General features: G+C 33.9%; 1 protein-coding gene across 2 annotated transcripts in view; it reads right to left on the minus strand.

Moving 5' to 3' along the window:
* D12 (YEATS domain containing 2 homolog D12) overlaps positions 1-23,104 on the minus strand; it is a 285,709-nt gene that overhangs the window by 212,752 nt on the left and 49,853 nt on the right. For both annotated transcript variants that reach the window (XM_090412193.1, XM_090412192.1), the window contains exon 5: positions 13,961-14,061. In XM_090412193.1, coding sequence (XP_090268319.1) covers positions 13,961-14,061 — 101 coding nt within the window. The remainder of the gene's footprint in view (positions 1-13,960; positions 14,062-23,104) is intronic.

Below are 23,104 nucleotides of genomic sequence, written 5' to 3' on the forward strand. Positions count from 1 at the left end.
GACATCTCATCACTGTTTACCAATATTCCCTTAAATGACACCTTAACACACCTAAAAAACGTTTTTCCTTCTGACATCTTAAATCTCTTTTCCTTTGCCATCAATTCTGGTTATTTTTCTTGGAAGAACAAAATTTACAAACAGAGAGAGAGAGGGAACCACTATGAGTCTCCCCCCCCCCACCACTAAGTTTTGAAAAATGAGCCACCTGGCTCATTTTTCAAAACTTAGCCCAGACACGTTAGAGTCATTCCTCAGTCACCTTAACAGTCTACATCCAAGAATCCAGTTTACAATGGAAGAGGACTATAACAATACTTTACCCCTCCTAGACACCTTAGTAACATGCCTTCTAAATGGTAACCTTTCCTTCACTGTATATAGAAAACTCACTCACACAGACAGATACATACAAACTTTCCCACCAACACCCTTCTCAACAATATGACATTATTAAAACTCTAACCAATAGAGCCTATAATCTTTATTCCAGTGGAATCTCCCTTTCAACCGAACTCAACCACATTCACAACACCTTCCTTTCCAATGGCAATTCCTACAGCAATTACAGAATTAAAAAAAATAATCAGTTCCTCCCACAATCCCCAGACATATATTCAGAAATGCCTACATTCGTGGCACATCAGAAAAAATAGCCAGGTCCTTAAAAAAAGTACAACCTCTACACAGCTTTTAAGCCCACCATAAACTTGATACCCTTATCCATACCTACCAAAGATCAGCTCCCTCCTCTCTGAGTGCCTGGAGTATATAAAGAACCCTATTCCTGTAAGCTGGCTTACTTCAGACAGACAGGTAGATTAGCCACTGTCCGTTTAGATGAATCTACAGCAGCAGCACTCAAATCTATTTTTGGAATCTGCAGCAGCACTCAGAATCAACCTAATCTTAAACAAATATGGATGCATGAAATTTCCTAATTTTGGGAAAAAGTTTGCATCCCAGGCTGCCTACAAATGCCCATAGAGGGTGCACCACCTAGATAGGACTTCAGCCACCCATGTGTTTCACTTAGTAGTGTGTTGTTTTTATGTGTTACAAGTGTTATTTTTACTCCCTGAAGATGTCTCAGTGACTGAAATAAAATATTGGAAGCATTAAAATTAGTTTTTAATCCTTTCCTAGTACTATCAATACTCCATTAATAAACAAATAAAATAAATTGAGCCACAGCCAATGGACAGAAAACAGTGAAAAAGGGTATCAATGAGTGTTGAGCTCATAGGCACTGATGGTAATATATATAACTTAGTTAAAAATTTAGCACAAACACTGAAATACAATGGGGGGGGGGGGGGTCCTGGAAAGTTTTGATAAACATCTAGAACAAAATGATATTAAAGCAACTGATATTACCAGAACAAAGAACATACAAGGATATAAAAATATAATGACATAAGTAACCTTCATAGCTCTGCTACTAGTATGCTCTTTCTTGTGGTTATATCAATTGCTTTAATATCATTTTTGTCTGAGTGTCTATCAGAACTTTCCAGATCCTCCCCCCACCTTGTACATCAAATTTTATAATAATAGGTTAGAAAAGATTCTAACCTATTATTTGACATCACATGCTATTCGCAAATCACCACTGTATGAAACATTAAAACTACCATTAAGAATTAACAAATTAGCACAAGAAAAGTATATTCAAAAGTATAATTATACATGAAATTTATTTCTGCACTCTTATGTTTACCTTTCTTCAGTAAAATGATATCGTGATTAGTGATGTAACATCATGTGGCTTGTTCTAATTTTGAATGATCAACTGTTTGTATTCTATCTAGTAAAGAACTGTTTTCTATCAAGCCACTGATTCTCAAACTGAAATATCTGGCAATATATTAAATATACCTTTCTTGTGCTAATGTGTTGATAATTCTTAATTTCATGTCACAAGTCTCTCTTAAAAGTAGAATTAAAACTACCATATTTTTCACTTTATAAGACATACCATTATATTGGACACATCACATTTTTCAACATGAAAAATGTGATGAAAAATTTGAAAGAAAAGAAAATTCATTGCAGTATAAAGACACATAAATTATGCATCAGAATTTTTATGTAAATATTTTATTTTATTTTAATACACATATTATCCATTTATTAGATAAAAAAACAATTATTCTTAAAAATAATCATCAAATCATTAAAAAATCCAACCTTCGTCTTCTTCCTATCCCATCTATTTGGAGTCACCTTTTTATATGATGTGACCTTACGCATGCAATCCCAATTGCCTTGTCACAGTGCCTGACATTTGGGGGGGGACGTCTGTAGAGGTGTATGTTCACGGGGCCAGTTTGCCTGTTCTGAGGGATGTAAAACCCGAGTTTCCAGGAGAAAAAATTCTTCATCTCCATATGAGACCGGCTAACTCACCTTTGGTCGAAAGAAACCAGATAAAGGTTCCTCGTGTCGTGGACGGCGAATCAAATCTAGTCTTTCAGACCAAAGGGCTTCGTCTATACCAACTGAGCTATGGAGGTTCATGTTAAAAAAATCTAATATATATATATATAATGTAAACAAAATAATTTTTATAAATTTCATGAATCTTCTTTTCAAATCTTCATTCATCTTCACTCTCAAAATTTTCTGAACTTGATTTTTCATCAGAAACTGAGTCATCGCTGTCTTGAAATAATAAGTCATCCTCCCTACAGTCAAGAGAATTATTAATGCCACACGTCTGAAAAGATTTTGTAATAATTTCAAGTTTCACTTCATTCTATGAACTCTTTATCCATTCACACACCTGCAAAATTGTGGCCATCTTTCTCCTACCTGTAGATATTTCCTCAAAATTTGGAGATTATGTCCAGTTAACCCATTTTTCCCTCATAAACCCTTTAAATGGTTTGTTTATTGATAGAGCTAAATGTCGAAGGAGGAGGTGAGTCCTCCTGTGATGACAGCTATTTTTGTGTTCATTTTGTGAAGTTCATTCTAACAGCTTCGGTTTTACGGCATCTAAGCCAATCCCATACTAACGAACGAGGTTTCTGAAGTAAACTGCAAGGATGTCTGGACCACACCTTTATCCATTACTTCATCCCTTCCTCATCGATCCTTCCTTTGGGATGAATATGAATGTAAACTCCTTTGGAAAGTTTTTCTTTAAAAAAAGAAAAAGTGTCAATTTTGTTCCATCCACACAACATGACAAGACAACAATATAGTGGGTTTTTTTGTCATCAGAAGTTTTATAATAATATTTTTTTAACTTTAGAATCAACAGTCATGTTCAAGGGCACATCAAAATTGTTTTCTAACATTTATGATGAATCTGTGAAACTCAATAATTTTATTTTTCAATTTGTCTGGCATTTTTTGTGATATTTTCGTTTTTGCATGCATGCATAAATCATTACTCTTCGTGAATCTAAAGCATCATGATGGTGACCCTGTAAAATCAATGATATTTCTTTCTGTTGCCAATAATTTTGCTCGTTAAATAATCATTTCTGTAGATACGTAGGAACCCAATCTTCTTTGATCCAATATTCAAGTTTTTAATTCATTTTCAATTTCTGGCCATTCTGCCAGTTTTCTGCAGAGAATGTATTTTTTAGGATTTGCTTCTATTAATTGCTGCTCTTGTTTCTTCCAAGTTCATATCATTTTTTTCTGTAGACATAGGCTCAAATTGCCACTCTGCTGCTCTATTGCCATTCCTTTTTGCATACTCAATCACGCTACACTTAAATGTAATTATATAGTTATGTCTGTGCTTCACAGAATCCATGGGTTATAAAAAAATTTAAATATAATAATGTATTGATTACTAGTTTAAATGCATGACTGTTAACAACTGTGCAACTATTCAAACTGATCACGCATTACTGACAGGCAATGACACACTGTAACTGCACATACATAAAAAAACATCAGTGTATAAGATGCATCAGGTTTATAAGACGCATCCTAATTTTCAGATAAATTTTAGGTACAAAAAAGCACATCTTATAAAGGCAAAAAATACAGTAATTAGAAAAAAATCCATAAATATAATAAATTGCTCAGTGCTAGTGAATCAAAATTATGTGAGCAATTTCTCATTTTTTTTTTTAAAGACACATTTAGCAGCAGAAAAATGGATTATACATAATTTGAAAAATAGCAAAAAGCAAGAGTTTTAGTGTTGCAGACATAAGAATTACTTTCTAATGGTTACTGCCAAAGCACACAATGCTAATGGCAAACAGACAGGATTGAGCTTTTTCTTATCTTGGTGTTTCATTCCACAAATTCTGTTGCTTCTGTTCAGCAAGCATTTAGAAGGAAGTATGAAAAGAATCCCCCAATTACAACCATTTGTAAGTAGAATCAGAAATTTCAAGAGATTGGTTGCATCTAAAGGGAAAAGTCCTAGCCAAATGTGTGAAAAAATGGCCGACTGTGTTCAATCAATTATGAAAACTGCTGAAGTCCACGAGTAGCCATTAGGAGAATGTACCATAGAAAACTGGGGCAAATTCTGCAAAAAATGCCTTCCACTCCAAGAGTACTATTTCCATATCTAATTAAAGTCCATTATAACAAACAACATAGTGGCTTATTACACATTTTGGACTAACATAATTGTAGCTCACATCAAGATGGAAACATTTCTGTAAACAGAGCGATTTCAATGATGAAGCCACATTTCATGCATCAGGAAAAGAGAACCATGGACGTTCTGAAAATTCACAAACTGCTTGTGAACATTCAGTGAGCACTCCAAAAATCAACATTTTTTTGTTCCTTGCTTCCAAATTTTGTCTGCATGTTGAGGACAAACCTAATGCTGTCTTCCAACAAAACAGAGTACCCCCCTTTACATCCATCATACTGTTACAATATCCTTTTGAATACACCAGTGCCAGGCCAGATCTAACTTCCCATGATTTTTCCCCTTCTGGGATCATATAAGGACACTGTGTATAGGCATCATCAAGCAATTGTCTAGCTTATGTAGTAACACACTATCATCGTCATCAAATTCCTGACATATACCATCATGGGGTGTACAGGATCTTATGATAGTACTGCATGAAACAGTTACATCATTACTAACTTCCTATCAACAATTTTCCTCAAGATTAGTCCTGTTATTTGTCAACATTCCAATATTATCAGATCTTATATTTCTATCTTGTAAGGCACTTTTTACTGTATCAATCCACCTACACTTTAGTCTGGGTCTTTTTCCTGACATCCTGGCAAAGAACACTTGTTTAGCTAATATTTCATCTCCCATTCTGTTTAAGTGGCCATGCCACCTGAGCTTAGCTCTACTAACAATGTCAAAGTTTTTCCTAATATCCTCATTTTTAATATGATACTGCCACTGATGCTATCTATTTAGTCCTCTAATCTTTCTCAGGAATATCTGTGGTCTCTAGACTTTGATCACGAGTTTTATTTCTCACTCAGCTCTCAGATCCATAAGCTAAAATTTGAACACTGTCTTGTACACAGCTAGTTGAATGTTTTGACTAATCTCTCTTATCCCATATAAATTTATTCAACTGACAGCTACCATACCAGCTTTGCTAATTCTGCTATCTATTTCTAAATTTAATTTTCCATCTTCACTAAAAATTGTGCCTAAACAGCTGTGCTCTCCCTCGATGAGTCCTTGGACTCTGTTGAAGTGTCTAATAATAATAATAATAACATCTACATAGACTAAATAGATGAGATTAACATCTCCAATTTTGAAATTAGGCTTAATCTCACTTTCCTTTATAATGTAATCCATATAGATCAGGGGTCGGCAAAATGGTCGATATCGGCCCCTGGGGGTCGATAAAAGTCTAATGGTCAATAAACACCTAAAACAATTTTGAGTAACGCCTAATAAACATGCAACTATTCATCAAACACATCCTTTTTATTAACTATTCCATGTAAATCAATAAAATATAAGTAAATTTTTAACATTCTTTATACATTTCTTTAAATATTTCTTATTGAGAAGCAGTAATGAAGTAAAAGGGTGAAGGAATTATTATTTTTAAATTGAAAAATTTATTATTAATAACATTTATCCATTTATTTAACATGGTGGGGGAATCGATGAGGGATCAAGGATTCCATGAAGGGATCAATGGTCTAAAAAGTCTGTCGACTGCTGATATAGATGATGAATGACAGTAAAGATAATGTACACTTTTGTTGTACATCTGACTTAAAATCAAACCATCTTCCTGTACCACCTTAAATTCTAACTAATGATTTACAACTCAAATAGGGACTAAGTATTGCTTGATATAATGTCCCATTTACATCATATAACTGGAGCATTTTGAACAGCTTTTCTTTTGGCACTTTGTCATATGCTTTTTCCATCTCTATAAAACTTAAAATACAGAGCCTCGTTATATTCCTATGATTTCTTAATTATTTGTCTTAAAGTGAATAACTGATCCTGACAACTTCTGTTTTGCTTGAACCTAGATTGTTCATCTCCAAGTTTCTCCTCCACAATTTTTTTAGAGTAGTTGCATAAATCTTACCAGGAACATTCAGTAGAGAAATTCCTCTGCAATTCTCACATTCAGCTTTATTCCTCTTTTTTACAGATGGGTATTTTGAGCCCTCTACTCCAATCATCTGGAATTTGACCCTCTGACCAGGCCTTCTGAATTATGCAGTTCAGACTGTAAAACTTTTATACTTCCATACTTGAGCATATCTGGTCGGATATCATCCGCTCCAGCTGCTTTTTTACATTTCAAGTTTTTGATGGCTTTTTCTCCTTCAAGAAATGATGTATTCCTTATTGTATCCATGATGAGTGTTTTCTACCACTGTGCTGTCACTGCTTGTTCATTTAGGAATCTTTCAAATTACCCCATACATGAAGAATATTCTTATTTCCAATTTTCATATCAGCTTCATACCTGAATCTCTTTACAGTACTCTTTCCTCCATTTCTCATCTTTTTCAATAGCCTCCAGAATATTTTGCCACCTTCATGATATTTATTTCAAGCATCTTACCAAAGCCTTTCCATAATTTCTGTAGCTAAATACAAAAAAAAAAAAAAAAAAAAAAAAAAAAAAAAACGAACCATTATGTAACTGCTTTGCTCTTTTATGTTTGTTTCTGTATTCTCTAAAAGCAGCAGCTGATTTACTTCCCAGGAACACTTTTAATATCCTTTCTTCTTTTCCTTCACTGCCTGTTTAACTTCTTTGGTGCACCATGAAGTTCAGATGTTTCTATCCTTGCAGACAACCTTGCCACATGCCTCACTGGCTGAATCAATGTTTTCTTCAGAGTTTGCCACTGAATCTCCAAGATTTGGTTCTTGTTTTCAAACACTTTCAGTTTTTCTTGAATAAAGGTTGTGTATTTCAGTCTACAGTTCACATCTGATAACTGTTCAACTTTTATTAATTTCAAACTTTCTTACACACCCTTCTTTTCAATATGAAGTTCAATTTTATCCTTCTCAACACTAAATGGTGATTACTTCTTACTTCAAATCCTCTGTATACGCTTGTCTTGAGCCAGTGGAAAAACATCACTGTCGACAATAACATAGCCAATGCGATTTTTCTTATTCCTTGCGTCTTCTCTTCATGTGAATTTGTACATATTTTTGTGTTGGAACATGGTGTTAGTAATAACTAGTCCACATCCTGAGCAGAAATCTAGCAGGTACTTTGCATTATTATTAACTGTGCCTTTTTCTCCAAATTTTCCCCAAACATTCTTATATGTCTGGTAATCATTTCCTACTCTACTATGTTTAGATCTCCAATAAGGACTAACTTTTCTTTTTTTATTGTGTCAGCTGCCTTTTCTAATGCCACGAAAAATTCCTCCACTTCTTCTTTATTAGAACCTTCTTTGGGCCCATAAGCACAAATGTCTCATTGTCCAGTTTCCCATTCTGATATTAGCCCATATCACTCTACTTGATATTGCCTGCCATTCAAGATTATCCTCGGATTTAGTGTTTAATATTATACTAACACACTCTGTAGCACTATTATGGTAGATGCATGTATGAGTTCTAATAAACTTTTGGCATATTAACATAGTGATGTATTAGCATATTAATATGTTTGTACATAAATATTCATAATTTCCTGATATGTACCCTCAGAGGTAGTTCAGGCTACTATGACTACTACTACATGATCAGGGTTACATTAATACTAATCAACACATTATAATTAATACTAATCTACTTCAATAATTTTTCTACAAATTAGTCTATTACTCATCAGCACTCCAATACTGTTATACCTATTATTTCAATCTTCTAAGGCACTTTTCACTAATTCAATGTACCTGTATCATGGTCTTCCTGTGAGTCTTTTTCCTGCCATCTTGGCATCAAATACCTATTTTGCTAACCTTTCCTCACCCATTCTATTTAAATAGCCATACCATCTTCTGTTCACACATTCTTGAATGCTAATGATGTCAAGTTCCTTCTTAATTTCTTCATTTTTAATATGATTCTGCCCTAATTTTTCACAGAATTCTCATTTCTGTAGTCTTTGATGAAGTGCTTTATTTCTAACCCAGATCTCAGATCCATAACTTAAAACTGGTTTGAACAGTGTACTGTATAATGCTAGTTTCATGTTTGGCTAATTTCTTTCTTATTCCATATAAATTTATTCAACTAGCTCCCCACCATATCAGCTTTTCTTATTTTGTTGTTTGTCTATTTCCAAATTTAAGTAGATGAAATATTCTCCATTGAGAATATTTCATCTACTATTCAGCCTCATTCTCCATTGAGAATGTGGCTGAAGTTTTCTATGTTCTGCTTATTTTCATATTTAGTTATGAAACATGAAAATGGAGTCTCAGTGGCAAATTCTCAATGATTCAGCTAGGGAGGTATGTGGTGATGTTATCTATAAGGATAGAAGAATAATAACATCACGGTGGACACAAGATGTTAAAGAAGTAGCACTGGACCAAAAATAAGTCATGGGAAGACTTTGGTAACAATATAGAATAATATGTATCAGGAAGGTGGCAAAATGTTTTGGAAGCTAGTGAAAAAGCTTAGAAATGGATGAAAAAGTACTATAAAAGGAATCAAAGATGATAAAGGTGACATGAAAACAATATGTCCTGGATGTTTGGAGAAATTATTTTGAAAGACTGTTAAAGGAAATAAGCAGTGACAGAACAGTAGTAGAAAATTTTCAAGTACATATCAGTACTTGAGGTAGAAAATGCTCTCAAAAACCTGAAATGTGGAAAGGCCACTGGTAGATGATATTCGATGATGTTTAAATATGGAGGCATGGAGGTTTTGCAGTGCCTATGTTGCGTAATTCAGAGGGTTTGGTCAGATGATCGAATTCCAGGTGATTGCAGTAGGGTTCTCATAGTGCCCATTTATAAAAAAAGAAAAAAAAAAAAGAGAATAAAACTAAATGGGAGAATTGCAGAGAAATTTCTCTACTAAGGGTCCCAGTTAAGATTTATGCAAGCATACTTGAAAAGAGGTTGAAAAAGATTGTGGAAGAGAAGCTTGGAGAAGAACAAGCTGGGTTCAGGCCAGATAGAAGTTGTCAAGGTCACATTTTCACTTTGAGACAAATCATTGAGAAAACTTGGGAATATAACAGTGATCAGTACTTAAATTTTGTAGATCGGGAAATCAAGAGAAGTAGATCTGTAGATCAAGAGAAGATTTAACCTGTCTTAGACGGAAGAGAAGAAGAGATCTGGAAAAGGTATACGACAAGGTGCCCAGAGAAAAGCATTTCAAAACATTACAATTATGTGGAGTAAATGGAACATTGTATAGAGCAATATATAGTTTATGTGTAAGTTGTCAGTTGCAGTCAGAATTAAAGGAAATATAGGAAGATGGTTTGATGTAAAATTAGATGTAAGACAATGATGCATGTTACCTCCATTCTTATTCATCATATATATGAATAATTGCACTATGAAAGAAACTGACATTAAACCTGATATCAGAATCGTAGATAATCAACACATTATAATTAATACTAATCTACTTCAACAATTTTTCTACAAATTAGTCTATTACTCGTCAGCACTCCAATACTGTTATACCTATTATTTCAATCTTCTAAGGCATTTTTCACTAATCCAATGTACCTCTATCATGGTCTTCCTGTGAGTCTTTTTCCTGCCATCTTGGCATCAAATACCTATTTTGCTAACCTTTCCTCAGCCATTCTATTTAAATAGCCATACCATCTTCTGCTCACACATTCCTGAATGCTAATGATGTCAAGTTCCTTCTTAATTTCTTCATTTTTAATATGATTCTGCCCTAATTTTTCACAGAATTCTCATTTCTGTAGTCTTTGATGAGGTGCTTTATTTCTAACCCAGCATAAATATTTCTAATCTGCATAAATCAAGGAGCTTAGCTCCTTGATTTATGCAGATGTTGTACTCCTAAACACATCTAATATAAGTCTCCAGGATTCTCTAACTAAATTGCATAGCTGTAACAAATTTGGCATGAAAAATCAGCAGTAAAAAATGTATACCATTCTTTAGATGAAACTAAAGAATGGTATAAACATAACAATTTTACCAATTGTCTTGTATAGGAAGATATTCATAAACTGCAATAAAGAAAATATCTGAAGTGATTGATATACCTACATTACAATAAAGTAGAATGTAATGTGTTAAAAGTTGTCAGCGGTAAATGTAAAAGTTGTGATGGTCTTACATAGTGAGCATAGCACAAAATAAACATTTTCAAATGAAATTTGGAGGATCATCTTACATGCCCAGTTGCCTTGTACACCAGTGTATACAATAAATTAAATATCTGCAAGTAGCAAATTAATTTAAGAGTCCAAAAACTGCAAATGAATTTAGAGCAGGCAGGACAATAACAAACTCCCCCATCCCTTTTGACCAGCATAGTGGTTGTATATCAAAGATTAGTTTTAAAAGATGTGATTTTAAAAGACTCAAAACAATGTCATTAGCATTCCTAGGATTCATCTTTCTTTCATACAGAATGCCAGATGAAGAAATAAATAGAGAAATGAAACTTAATAAAATAATATGATTGGACCTCAGCACTTGTACAACTTTTTATTACAAAGTGCTATGCAAAGTCCTGGAAAGTAATTTTTATTTAAATAAAAACATCTACATTTTTTTTAAAATAATTTTCCTTGAAAAATTTCAGTATAATAAGAAAGATCTAAGGAAAGTCATTCTTAGAAATAGTTTTTTTTTAATGAAAAATAAAAAATCTGGTTATACCTACCTACAGGAGGATGAAAGTCATCTTTATATTCAGCAAACATGAAGGTATAGTGCATTTAATGTTCAGGATATTGAATTAACTCCTAATTGAAATTAACAAGTTCATGCTGGACAATGTCCACAGATGCAGACAATGCCAGTGGGAACTTGCTTTACCGAATGTATGTCTCTTCTGGCAGGCACATTTTCACAAAGTTTATACAGCATGTTACAGTTAGTTGCAAATTTTTCAGTAGAATTTCAGTTGCAAAATTAGCATTTGTGGACTGGCTTAATAATTAAAAATCTCAAATGCAGTATGAATAGATTTCAAGTTATATATACATTGTGCACGTGCTTATACATCTTTATTTGCTTCACATAAATCGTTTACTTTTTACATCCAATAATACATTATAAACAGCTGTTACAAAGTATTTTCTGCAATCAAAACTGGTTTATTGTCAGGATAACTGTAATTAGTTAGATACAATGTTTGGTAATACAATACATCTAATTTGATTGTATGCATCCTGCGTAATGTATGTGGGAATGCACATGTTTTTCATTATGAAGTGTCATTCCAGTTGTCTCTAATTACACTAATTGTTGCTAAATATAGTAAATAGGCTGTAAACGTGTCTGTACTGAATTTAGTGATACAATACTTGTTTTTCTTGCTTCTGCAGTACGATGTCTGTTGAGGATGGAATATTTTTCATGCTATAGTAATACTGTCATTTCAGTGTTTGGTGAGTAAAACACAGTAGTAAAAATTCATCTATTACTGAATTAAAATGAATCCTTCAGTGTATTATAAGTGTAATGAAGCAGCTGTTGATATCCAATAAAATACTAGAATATGAGAGATATCTATTATTGATAAGACAGAAAAGCCACTGACAAAAAAAAAAGTTATGTAATGAATGCAGGTCTCTTAAAATGGCAGATAATAATTCTGATGATAATCAGAAATTATTTATGTATATACATATATATGAATAACAGAAAATTCTTAGAAAACTAAGTAAAATATAATATAGAAATAAATACATATAAGCACAACAAACTGTAAAAGATGATTTACTGTTCCATCAACTCACGTGTATTCCTGCCATGCCTAGATGAATTAGCTCAGCATTATTAATTCATTGGATAATGTTGTACAACATTCTTCAAACTTGAACAAATTTGGCTGTATCGCATTGCCCAAAATCTCAGTGACCATCATTTTGAAAACATCACAAGTGTCCATTACTGCATCCATAGAGGATGCCAGTTAGAACTTGGAGCCCACCTTTTAAAATCAGTCTTTTAAAATGTTGGCCTTCCGAGTAGTTTATCTAAATGTATGTGCTCAACATATTTCTTTGTGTCTATGAAGAATCATTGGTAACCAAAGTGAAATACTGAATCATTAATCTAATTAGTTAAATAAATTAAGTTAGTTAATTATTAGCTTTAGACATCTGTTTTTCCATTAAACAAAATGAATACAAACATATCACAGATATGAGGATTCTGAGAAAAATTAAGGGAGTAAACAGATGGCATCAATGGTAGAATCATTTAAAAAATTTAGGTATTATGAAGGAACTTGGTTATTAGCATTTAGGAAAGTGTGAAAACAGCCAATTTCAGTGGTGTGATTGATCACTTAAACAGAATGAGAGAGAGAAGGTTATAAAAACAGATATGTGATGCGAGGAAAAAGATCCAGAAGACCAAGATCCAGATGGACTGATGTGGTAAGTAGTGATTAAGAAGACCAAAATATAATATCTGATAATATTGAAGTCCTGAAAGATACAGATTGATATGGAGAAAAACTGTCAACAGGAAGTTAGTAATGATGCAAACTTCTACTGTATACTATTACCATAGTATCCTGTACATCCCTTGAGAATACATATCGTAAATGATGTTAACAAAGAAACAAAAACTAAAAAGGACATAAAACTATACTCATTTGGCAGAGACCGTATGAAATAGGATTTACAGTACTCAATAGAATTAGATAAGTGTGGTAAGTGAAAGAGTGAAGAGCAGTAACTCTTGCACATATTGTACTAAAGAGTGGTTAAATGAGACTTCCCTGATGAATACATTGATTCCACAGAGAAGAATCCATTAAGTTTCTCCCTAAAAGCTCAATTGCAAAAATATCCATTATAGCACCAGTGAAAATATGGAGTCTGAAGATTGAGTATAAAGAGCAGACTTCTCAAGAATGATCTTGAGATTTTTTTGTATAATAATAAAGTCTGTGCAGTTAGCCTAGAGAATGTGCGCTTCGCGACCGTATGCCTGGGGAAGGAGTGTCCTAGGTCCGATTCCCGTCGGTGACATGAGGAGCTGAAGGATCTTCCTCAGCCATAGTCAAGTTAGCCGGTCTTGGGCATGGAGAGTAGGGTTTTTTCCCCAGTTTATCCTGGGATTTTTTATCCCACAAAGCAGGCAAACTGGCCTTGAGAACTCAATGCTAGAGACATAGGATACACCTGGGCATAGGGCTGAGCACCTTATCCTGTGAACGGTTTGAGGTTCAATGATTAATAAACCCTTGAAGGAAGATGAGATGAATAAAAAATAATTACAGGCACTGAAATCATATAAATCATTTTTATGAAAACAAATCAAACATAACAAAAATATAAAAGGTACTCTTTAAAAAATCATAATTTAAAAAACAAATTTCAAAAAATGATTAACTTACTTAGATATATTGCCAATCACTATTGTACATTTTACTTTCATTCTTGGTGCTCTGTTACAAATACCATCAGCACTTTGTTTTACTGGAACTATTCTCTCTATCTAAAAGATAAATGAAATTGCTTTAAATTTGCATTAAACAGGAAGAAAAGACAAATTAAAATATTTCAAATGCAAAATTTCCCTTTCAAGAAATTATCATAAAAGAAATTTGCAACACAGTCATTCATGCATTATCCAAATATGTCAAGTAAATAGTCCGTGCGGTTAGCCTAGTGGCTATGCGCTTCGCAACCATATGCCTGGGGAAGGAGTGTCCTAGGTTCGATTCCCGTTGGTGACGTGAGGAGCTGAAGGATCTTCCTCAGCCATAGCCAAGTTAGCCAGTCTTGGGCGTGGACAGCAGGGTTTTTTCCTCAGTTTATTCTGGGGTTTTTCATCCCGCAAAGCAGGCAAACTGGCCTTGAGAACTTAACACTACAGGGCATAGGATATACCGGGGCATAGGGCTGACCACCTTATCCTGTAAACGGATTGAGGTCTGATGATCAATGGACCCTCGACACCACAAGGTAAAAGAGAGTATAAAGAAGATGAGATGAGGTCAAGTAAATTACAAATCTCCAGTTTTATCTGTGATTAAAAAAAAACAACTGAACCACTTCAACTTTCAGATTTTACTTTTTAAATATGTATTAAAATTTACTACAGCACACTCTACTTATATTGCACTAAATGAATTCAAAGGGTTAAAGAATAATGTGAAATATTTACTATTAATTTCATTTTAAGTTTTTAATATTAAATGTAATACTACTCCATTTTCAATAAAGAAACATTTTTAGCATAATTTAAACTAGTTACTTTTTCATTTTTAAAAGCGTGTGTGTGTGCATGCATTTGCACACACACAACCATGCTGTGGTAATCTTGAACAAAATACAAGATTCAGTTATGGGTTCTAATTTTTGTACATTGTCTGCTCTTTTTCTTCTTTAAAAAAGACTGGAATGGAATTAAACCCCTTAATATAGCAACATAAATTAGAAATCATATCACAAAGATAAATTGTTACTACAGTAAACATCATTACAACAAACTACAGAAAAGTTCTGACCAAATTACCACTAACATATTACTATTCTAAAGGAATTCAATCAGCATATCCACTATGTGGTAGATGGTTTCATTGCTTAGAGTAAGACTACCACATCAGTACTCCACTCTGCTGACTGGAGGACTGAAGTGGCTTGAAAAAAAAAATTCCATGTTTGGTCTCTAGAACAAAGTTTCTGGATTAAGTAAAAAATACAAAATTATAAAAATTAATAAAAACAAAAAAATCCTTCCCACTTACTGGTTTACTTCTCACAGGAAGGAGTAACATGGGAGAAAAAAAAAATCAGCACAATATTACTGCAGTCTTCCACATAGTTTACTATAGTGAGAATGAACTGCAGGCATCCCTCCACCCCTCCCCTCCACACACACACATACACACACACACCAAATTTTGAAATTGGAGAGGAAAAAGAGAGTGAATGAAATACATTTCATTAAAAATACTGTAGCTTCTGGTTAAAGAAAAGCTGAAAGTTTTTCATCCTTTTAAATAAAAAAGTATCTATATCCTCAGGTTTTCCAAAACACTGAATTTTTCTCCACCATCATCAAATTCCTGATATATATACCCTCAAGGGGTGTACAAGATATGATAGTACTACATGAAATTACTAAATCACTTAAGGAATTGAACAACGTAGATACAAATATAAATTAAATTACACTTTAATAAATATTTCCGATATTTGAGCAACGTCACGTTGCCATCTTCAAAAGGAACTTACAAAAAAGACATGTGCACGTAGGCACTACAACAGAGTAACTGAGAATGAAGTGATCAAACTATTGTTCTCCTAAAAGTCCTGATGGTGCCCTCTAGCGGGCTAAGTAGGTGTTCTTGGCCGTTGGGTGAAGGTCTGCTATTGTAAGCCTCCCAAATTTGGGCCAGTCGCACACCACCAAATTCGTTGAGGTTTGAAGAGTTCCTTAGGGCTGAGGCTGATTCCATAAATAGTCTTTTGAATTTATATTTGCTACGGTGTATTACAGTAGCTTTCTTCCACTGTATTCTGTGGCATGTATCCAGAGCATGGTCTGCAAGACCAGAATGGCTGTACTTGTGAAAATGGATGTAGTCCTTATGTTCATAAATTCTGATATTTGCTGTCCTGCCTGTTTGGCCAAAGTAGGACAGTTTACAGCTGCAAGAGACTTAGTATACACCAGGTAGGTCTAGGAGAAGTGGTTGGTCTTTAGTGGAACGGATCAGGGATGCCAATTTTCTGTATGGTCTGTTACGAGAGGTCAGGTCATGTTTTTTTAAGATTTTGGTAATTTTTTCTGAGGTGCCTCGGATGTAGGGAATGGTGATGGATTTAGAGTGATCCTTGTTGTAGAGGGAGGGGATTGCGGTTTGTTGGTTTCAATATTTTTTGGATTTTTTTGATGGGGTAGCCATTGGCTGAGAAAGTGTTGAGGATGAGATTTAGTTCAGTGTTTAGGCCTTGTCATTTGAACAGATTAGTTTAGCCCTGTTGTATAGTGTTTTCACCACTCCATATTGTTGTGGGGGGGGGGGGGAATTGTTGATGAATGTACCTGCCTGTATGGGTGGGTTTTCTATAAACTGAAAAAACCAAGGTTCCATTAGGCTGGCGAGTGACTAGTGTGTCTAGGAAAGGGAGGCTGTTGTTTTCCTCTTTTTTCCAGGGTGAACTTGATTCTGGAGTGTTGGTTGTTTAAGTGTGGTAAAAAGGAGAAGAGTGTATCAGAGCTATGTGGCCAAATAGTGAACACATCATCAACATAGCAAAGCCATATGGTTGGTTTTTTTGTGGGGTAGAGGCTAAGGATTTTTCTTCAAAGGTCTCCATAAAGAAATTGGCCAAGGGTGGGGAGAATGGTGAACCCATGGCTGTCCCCTCTATTTGTTTGTAGAATTTTCCCTGCCAAACGAGATAGCCTGAGTTCATTGTGAACTGAAATAGGGCTGAGATATCAGGAGAAAATTTAGCCTGGATTAGCTCTAAAGTTTCCTTGAGTGGGACATTTGTGAATAATGAGGAGACGTCAAAGTTGACCATTATGTCAGTATGTTGGAGTGTAAGGTTTTCTATGCTGGCTTTGAAGTGGGCTGAGTTTTTTATGTGTGATGGTGTGTTGCCAGTATAGTGTGTGAGCACTTTGGCCAAATGTTTAGCTAGTTTGTATGTGGGGGAATCAATGCTAGACACACTAGTCACCCACCAGCCTGATGGAAACTTGGTTTTCTCAGTTTATGGAAACCCACCCATACAGGCAGGTACATTCACCAACAATTCCCTCCCCCCCACCCATCACAACAATATGGAGTGGTGAAAACACTATACAACAGGGCTAAACTAATCTGTTCAAACGACAAGGCCCTAAACACTGAACTAAATCACATCCTCAACACTTTCTCAGCCAATGGCTACCCCATCAAAAAAATCCAAAAAATATTAAAACCTATAAACCACAACCGTCTCCCCCCCACTCCCTCTACACCAAGGATTACTCTAAATCCATCACCATTCCCTATATCCGAGGCACCTCAGAAAAAAATTACTAAAATCTTAAAAAAACATGCCCTGACCTCCTGTTACAGACCATACAGAAAATTGGCATCCCTTATCTGCTCCACTAAAGACCAACCACTTCCCCTAGACCTACCTGGTGTATACCAGGTACCTTGCAGCTGTAAACTGTCTTACTTTGGCCAAACAGGTAGGACAGCGAATATCAGAATTTCTGAACACAAGGACTACATCCGTTTTCACAAGTACAGCTATTCTGGTCTTGCAGACCATGCTCTGGATGCATGCCACAGTGGAAGAAAGCTACAGTAATACACCGTAGCAAATGCAAATTCAAAAGACTATTTATGGAATCAGCCTCAGCCCTAAGGAACTCTTCAAACCTCAACAAATTTGGGGCAGTCGCATACCCCAAATTTGGGGTATGCGACAGCCACAAATTTGGGAGGCTTCCATCAGCAGACCTTCAGCCAAACGGCCAAGAACACCTACTTAGCCTGCTAGAGGGCACCATCAGGACTTTTAGGAGAACAATAACTCCATCACTTCATTCTCAATTACTGTGTTGTAGTGCCTACGTGCACGCCTTTTTTTGTAAGTTCCTTTTGAAGATGGCAACGTGACGGTGCCGAAATATCGGAAATATTTATTAAAGTGTAATTTAATTTATAATTGTATCTCCATTGTTCAATTCCTTAAGTGATTTAGTAATGCATAACCAATGTATAAGTCTATCTATGAGAAATACTACATGAAAAATTTACATCATTGCTAACTTCCTAGCTACAATTTTCCTCTAAATCAATAGTCAGTCTGTTACCTGTCAAGACTTCAATATTATCAGATCTTATAATATGATCTATAACTGAATTTTTCTTTCTTTAATTTTTTTTTATGTAAAACAGATTACAGAAGAGCAGATGGTTAAAAAATATTGTAAAAAAAATGGTTGGTAACTTATTTGGTCTTCAAACAACAGGCTGTGGGTTTCCAGATCCGCGTTTATTGGAAACTTTCTTTTTTTTTTTTTGCATTTCTACAGTAAAAAAAAAAAAAATTCTAATTTGAATCTTTTTTCTTTTTGAAAAACAGACGTCACCTCACTTATCAATTTTGAACTTTTTTATGTATGCTTTTAGGTGTGCATTTTTAAAGTTAGATTTTGTTATAAACTTAGAAAGTGCCTGTAATCAAGGAACATCTCTTCAAAACAAAATAAAATGCATATAATAAGGCAAGGATGTTTGCATAAGTAAGTAAGGTGACAGATAAGAACAGAGATAAGTTTTAATAATGGCAAACCATGAGCAGACATATAAATATAAAATTAATAACAGAAAAACTCACGTAAAAAAAAAAGATTATTTAATAGCATAATTTTCGCCTGTGTGTCACAGGCATCTTCAGTACATATTAAGCTCAAATTAAATAATAACTGACAAATCCAAAATGTGTCACCTACGTAGTTAGTGTAAGATAACTAAAAAGGTCAATAAATTTCCTAAAAAAAAAAAAAAAAATTATACATACAATAAAAAGTTAGGAAAGATTAGCTGAATTATAAAGTAATATCTCCCATAAAGGAGATAGACATAAACCATCATATCTGTTTAAGTTAGGAGAGTGAAGTAAAGTTTCACATGTTTCTTTATAAAGCTGTTCCATGAGGAACCGACTTTTGTGAAGGAGTCTTGTCTTCTTCCGATGAACTCTATGTCTAGTGATGATGGCATGTTCTGCAAGTCCAGACTGTTCAGGTTCAAAGTATTGAATATAAGATTGGTGTTCTTCTCAAATGGAGGCAGATCTTCCTGTTTGTCCAAAATAAGATAGTCCACAAGAGCAAGGAATCTGGTAAACACCTGGATGATTAAGATGTGGAAGCTTGTCCTTAGGAGAAGTGAGAAAGGTGGAGATTTTTCTGATTGGTTGAAAGGCAACAAAAATATTCAGTGGTTTTAAAACTTTTGCTATATGTTCACTAATGCCTTGTACATAAGGGATAGGAATGCACGTTATTCCTTCTGTATTTGAAGAGGAAGACATATTAAAACTACTCAAAGCCCTTTTGATGAAGGAGTTCTTATATCCATTAAATCAGGGGTCGGGAACTGGCAGCTCCAGAGCCATATGTGGCTCTTGACTGAACAAAGTGTGGTTCTTTTATATTGAATTAAAAGATACATAATTAATACAACCAACTAAATATTGTTTTTTGATACGGCCTGTTCGTGGCGCTCGATACTATGCATGTGACGTTGATACGCATGAAATTTTATGACACGAACAACTGAAAACTACGTTACATTTGAAATACTGCTAAATGTTAACCCTGCCTAAGGTAACCAGCGGCAGCAAAAATTTGAACTAATTGATCAGCTGTCCTGTCAAACACCATGGTTTTTAGATACATACGGATTTTAACTATCAAAATAAATATTCTGTTAGTTAACTTATTTATTGTGGTACTAAACTGGTGTTTAATTTAATGTCAGGTAATGTTATGCACAAATTAGTTTTTATTATGTTATTATGCTGAATTTGTGTTTTTACTCACAGGTAAATTTTTGATAATAACCCTCCTAATATCATCATCATCATCATGCTTATCAAGAATTTAGGCCTAGCATGGCCTGTTCCAGCCTTAGAAGTCATCGTTGAATTGTTTAAGAGGATGTTCTGGTTTTTTTTCCCTAACGGCTTTAACTTTTACCAGACCCTCCTAATATGAGTTCAAGAAAAAGAAAAATAATCGAAGAAAACGGAGGATTCAATAAAATGTTGATAGAGAAATTTGCATTTATAGAAGTAAATGGAAATCTACAATGTTTAATTTGCCATCTACGACTTCAAAAGAACAAATCAAGCAATGTCAAATGACATTTTCGAGGAAAACATTTAGACTTCAGTAAAAAATATCCTGAGGGTGATAATAGAAAAAAAGCTATTGAAGAAATACAAATGAAAACATTGCTTTGGCAAAGAAATTTGTCAACTTGGACGAAATCTTCGTCGAATACTACTGAAGCAAGTTTTTTGTTATCCCTTTGAAATAGCAAAAGCGGGAAAACCTTTTACCAATGGTGAATTTCTAAAAAATTACATGTATAATATCTCTGAAATTCTATTTAAGGATATGAAAAATAAGGACAAGATATGTAAAAAAAAAAAAATTAAAGATTTACCTCTTTCGGCTAGAATTGTCAAGGAACGGATTGTAACAATTTCTGCAGAAGTTTCAAATATGTAAATTATGGATATTAATTCTGCTGATTTTATAACTATTGGGATGATGAATCAAATGATATTTCCGATATGGCACAATGCTGTTTGATGGTTAAATATATCACATCTTCCGGTATTCGAGAAGAACTTCTTGATCTGCTAATGCTTAAAGGACACACAACAGGTCAAGATATTTCAGAAAGCCTTCTAACAAGTTTACAGAATAAAAATATAAATATTAATAATATAGTATGCATTGCGAACAATCGGACACCTTCTACAATTGCAAAAAATAATGGGTTTGTTAAATTATTCTCCACTCATATTCCACATGGAGTTACTTCATTTCATTGCATTTTGCATCAAGAAGCTTTAGTTGCAAATTCTTTGGGATTATTACCACAACTAAAAAGTGATGGATGTTGTTGTGCCAATGATCAATTTCATCCAATTTCAGGCACTGAATCACAGACTTTTTGACACATTTTTAGAGGAACTTGGTAGTCAACGTAAAGATTTACAGATATTTACATCTGTACGATGGTTATCAAGAGGAAAAGCATTAAATCATTTTTTTTTCAGTGCTTAAAAGAATCAATAGTTTTCTTAACCACTAAAAATTATAACATAAATCATGTGGAACTTCTCAGTAATCCCAAATGGATACAAAATTTTTGTTTTTTGCTTGATATGACAGAACATTTTAATAAGCTAAATTTGAAGTTGCAAGGGAAGAGAAACACAGCCTTACAATTACTAGAGGAAGTCCTATCTTTGAACAGAAACTAAGAGTGTTTTTCGAAAATGTTACTGAAGAAAAATTTATATTTTTTGAAAATCTAAAAAATTATAGATTGAATTTAAATCAAGAAAAAGTTGATTGCAAAATATTCGCTGAAATGATTATTGTAATTATAGATTCATTTACAAGCAGATTTCAGGATTTTAAAAAACATCAGGAGATGACGAAATTTATATTACATCCGTTAAACTGCAATTTAAAATTAATAGATATTGAAGTTTTTCCTGGAATATCAATTGCATGGAAATTCAGATTAAAAGCATCTGGTAACGCCACAGGAAATTATATTTAAATTTGGAATTCTTTCCCAACTAATTATTCAAATACTAGGCGACTTACTTTTGGTGTTTTGACTTTTTTCGGTTCAACGTACAATTGCAAACAATTTTTCTCTTCAATGAATTACATTAAAAATAAGTATAGGAACAAATTGACTGATGAAAGTTTGAAAGCCGAATTACTATTAAAGTGCACAACATACAATCCAGATTTAAGTGAATTGGCTGAGAAGATGCAAAATCAAAAGTCTCATTAGTGAATTTTAAATTAAAACAATCAAATATCTATTAAAATACATAATATTGTATTTTTGTTCGGACTAATTCTTTCACAATATTATACTTACTTAAACATGTTTTGGGATTAAAAACTTAATGTTGTTTTATTTATTGAACATATAAAAAATTTAAATGCAAATATAAAAGTGGTATTTGATATCTGGAAGTACTGAATTAAAAACAAATTTACCTAAATTTGAACTAACTGTAACGTTGAGTCACCAGGAAAAATCAAATTAAAATTGCGGCTCCCAAAATTTTGTTTTAATTAATTTTTTTGGAGGAATGGCTCTTTGGTTTAAAAAAGTTCCCAACCCCTGCATTAGATAGAAAGGAAGAAGTAATATATTGCAGCTATTTCTGTAATAGAAGAGCCATTCCATATAGCAAAAATGTCATCGACATATCTGAACCAATAAGTAGGTCTGGGAGAAATGTTGTCAAAGTTACGTTGTTCAAAATGTTCCAAAAAGAAGTTGGAGATAGCAGGAGAAAGAGGATTGCCAACTGCTGTTCTTCAATTTGTTGATACAACTTATTTTTTAAAGGAAAAATAACCAGAATGTGTTACAAAATCAAATATTTTAACAATGTCTGAACGAAATTCCTGTTGCAGTAATTCAATGCTTTCAGATAAAGGAACATTTGTAAATAAAGAAACAACATCTAAACTGATCATGATATCCAAAACGTCCAAATGAAGATCTGAGATTTTATTTATTTATTTTTTATTTTATTTTATGGGGTTCTTAAGGGTCAAAGATGTATAACTGAGAGGAGACTTTCACTTAGCCTTTAAAGGAATGTGGAGAACCGACCAGGGCTTCTAACCTAATGGCCAATCCGAACCTTCTCGTGGTGAGCCCTGTTGGGTATCTACCAGGATACTGAACGAACGAGTTCTGGCAATTTGAGGGTGAGGGCTGGCAATTTGGGATTTATAC

This window comes from Typopeltis vanoorti, chromosome 22 (genome assembly GCF_054136105.1).
Source record: "Typopeltis vanoorti isolate ZY-2024b chromosome 22, IOZ_Tvanoo_1.0, whole genome shotgun sequence".
NCBI lineage: Eukaryota > Metazoa > Arthropoda > Arachnida > Uropygi > Thelyphonidae > Typopeltis > Typopeltis vanoorti.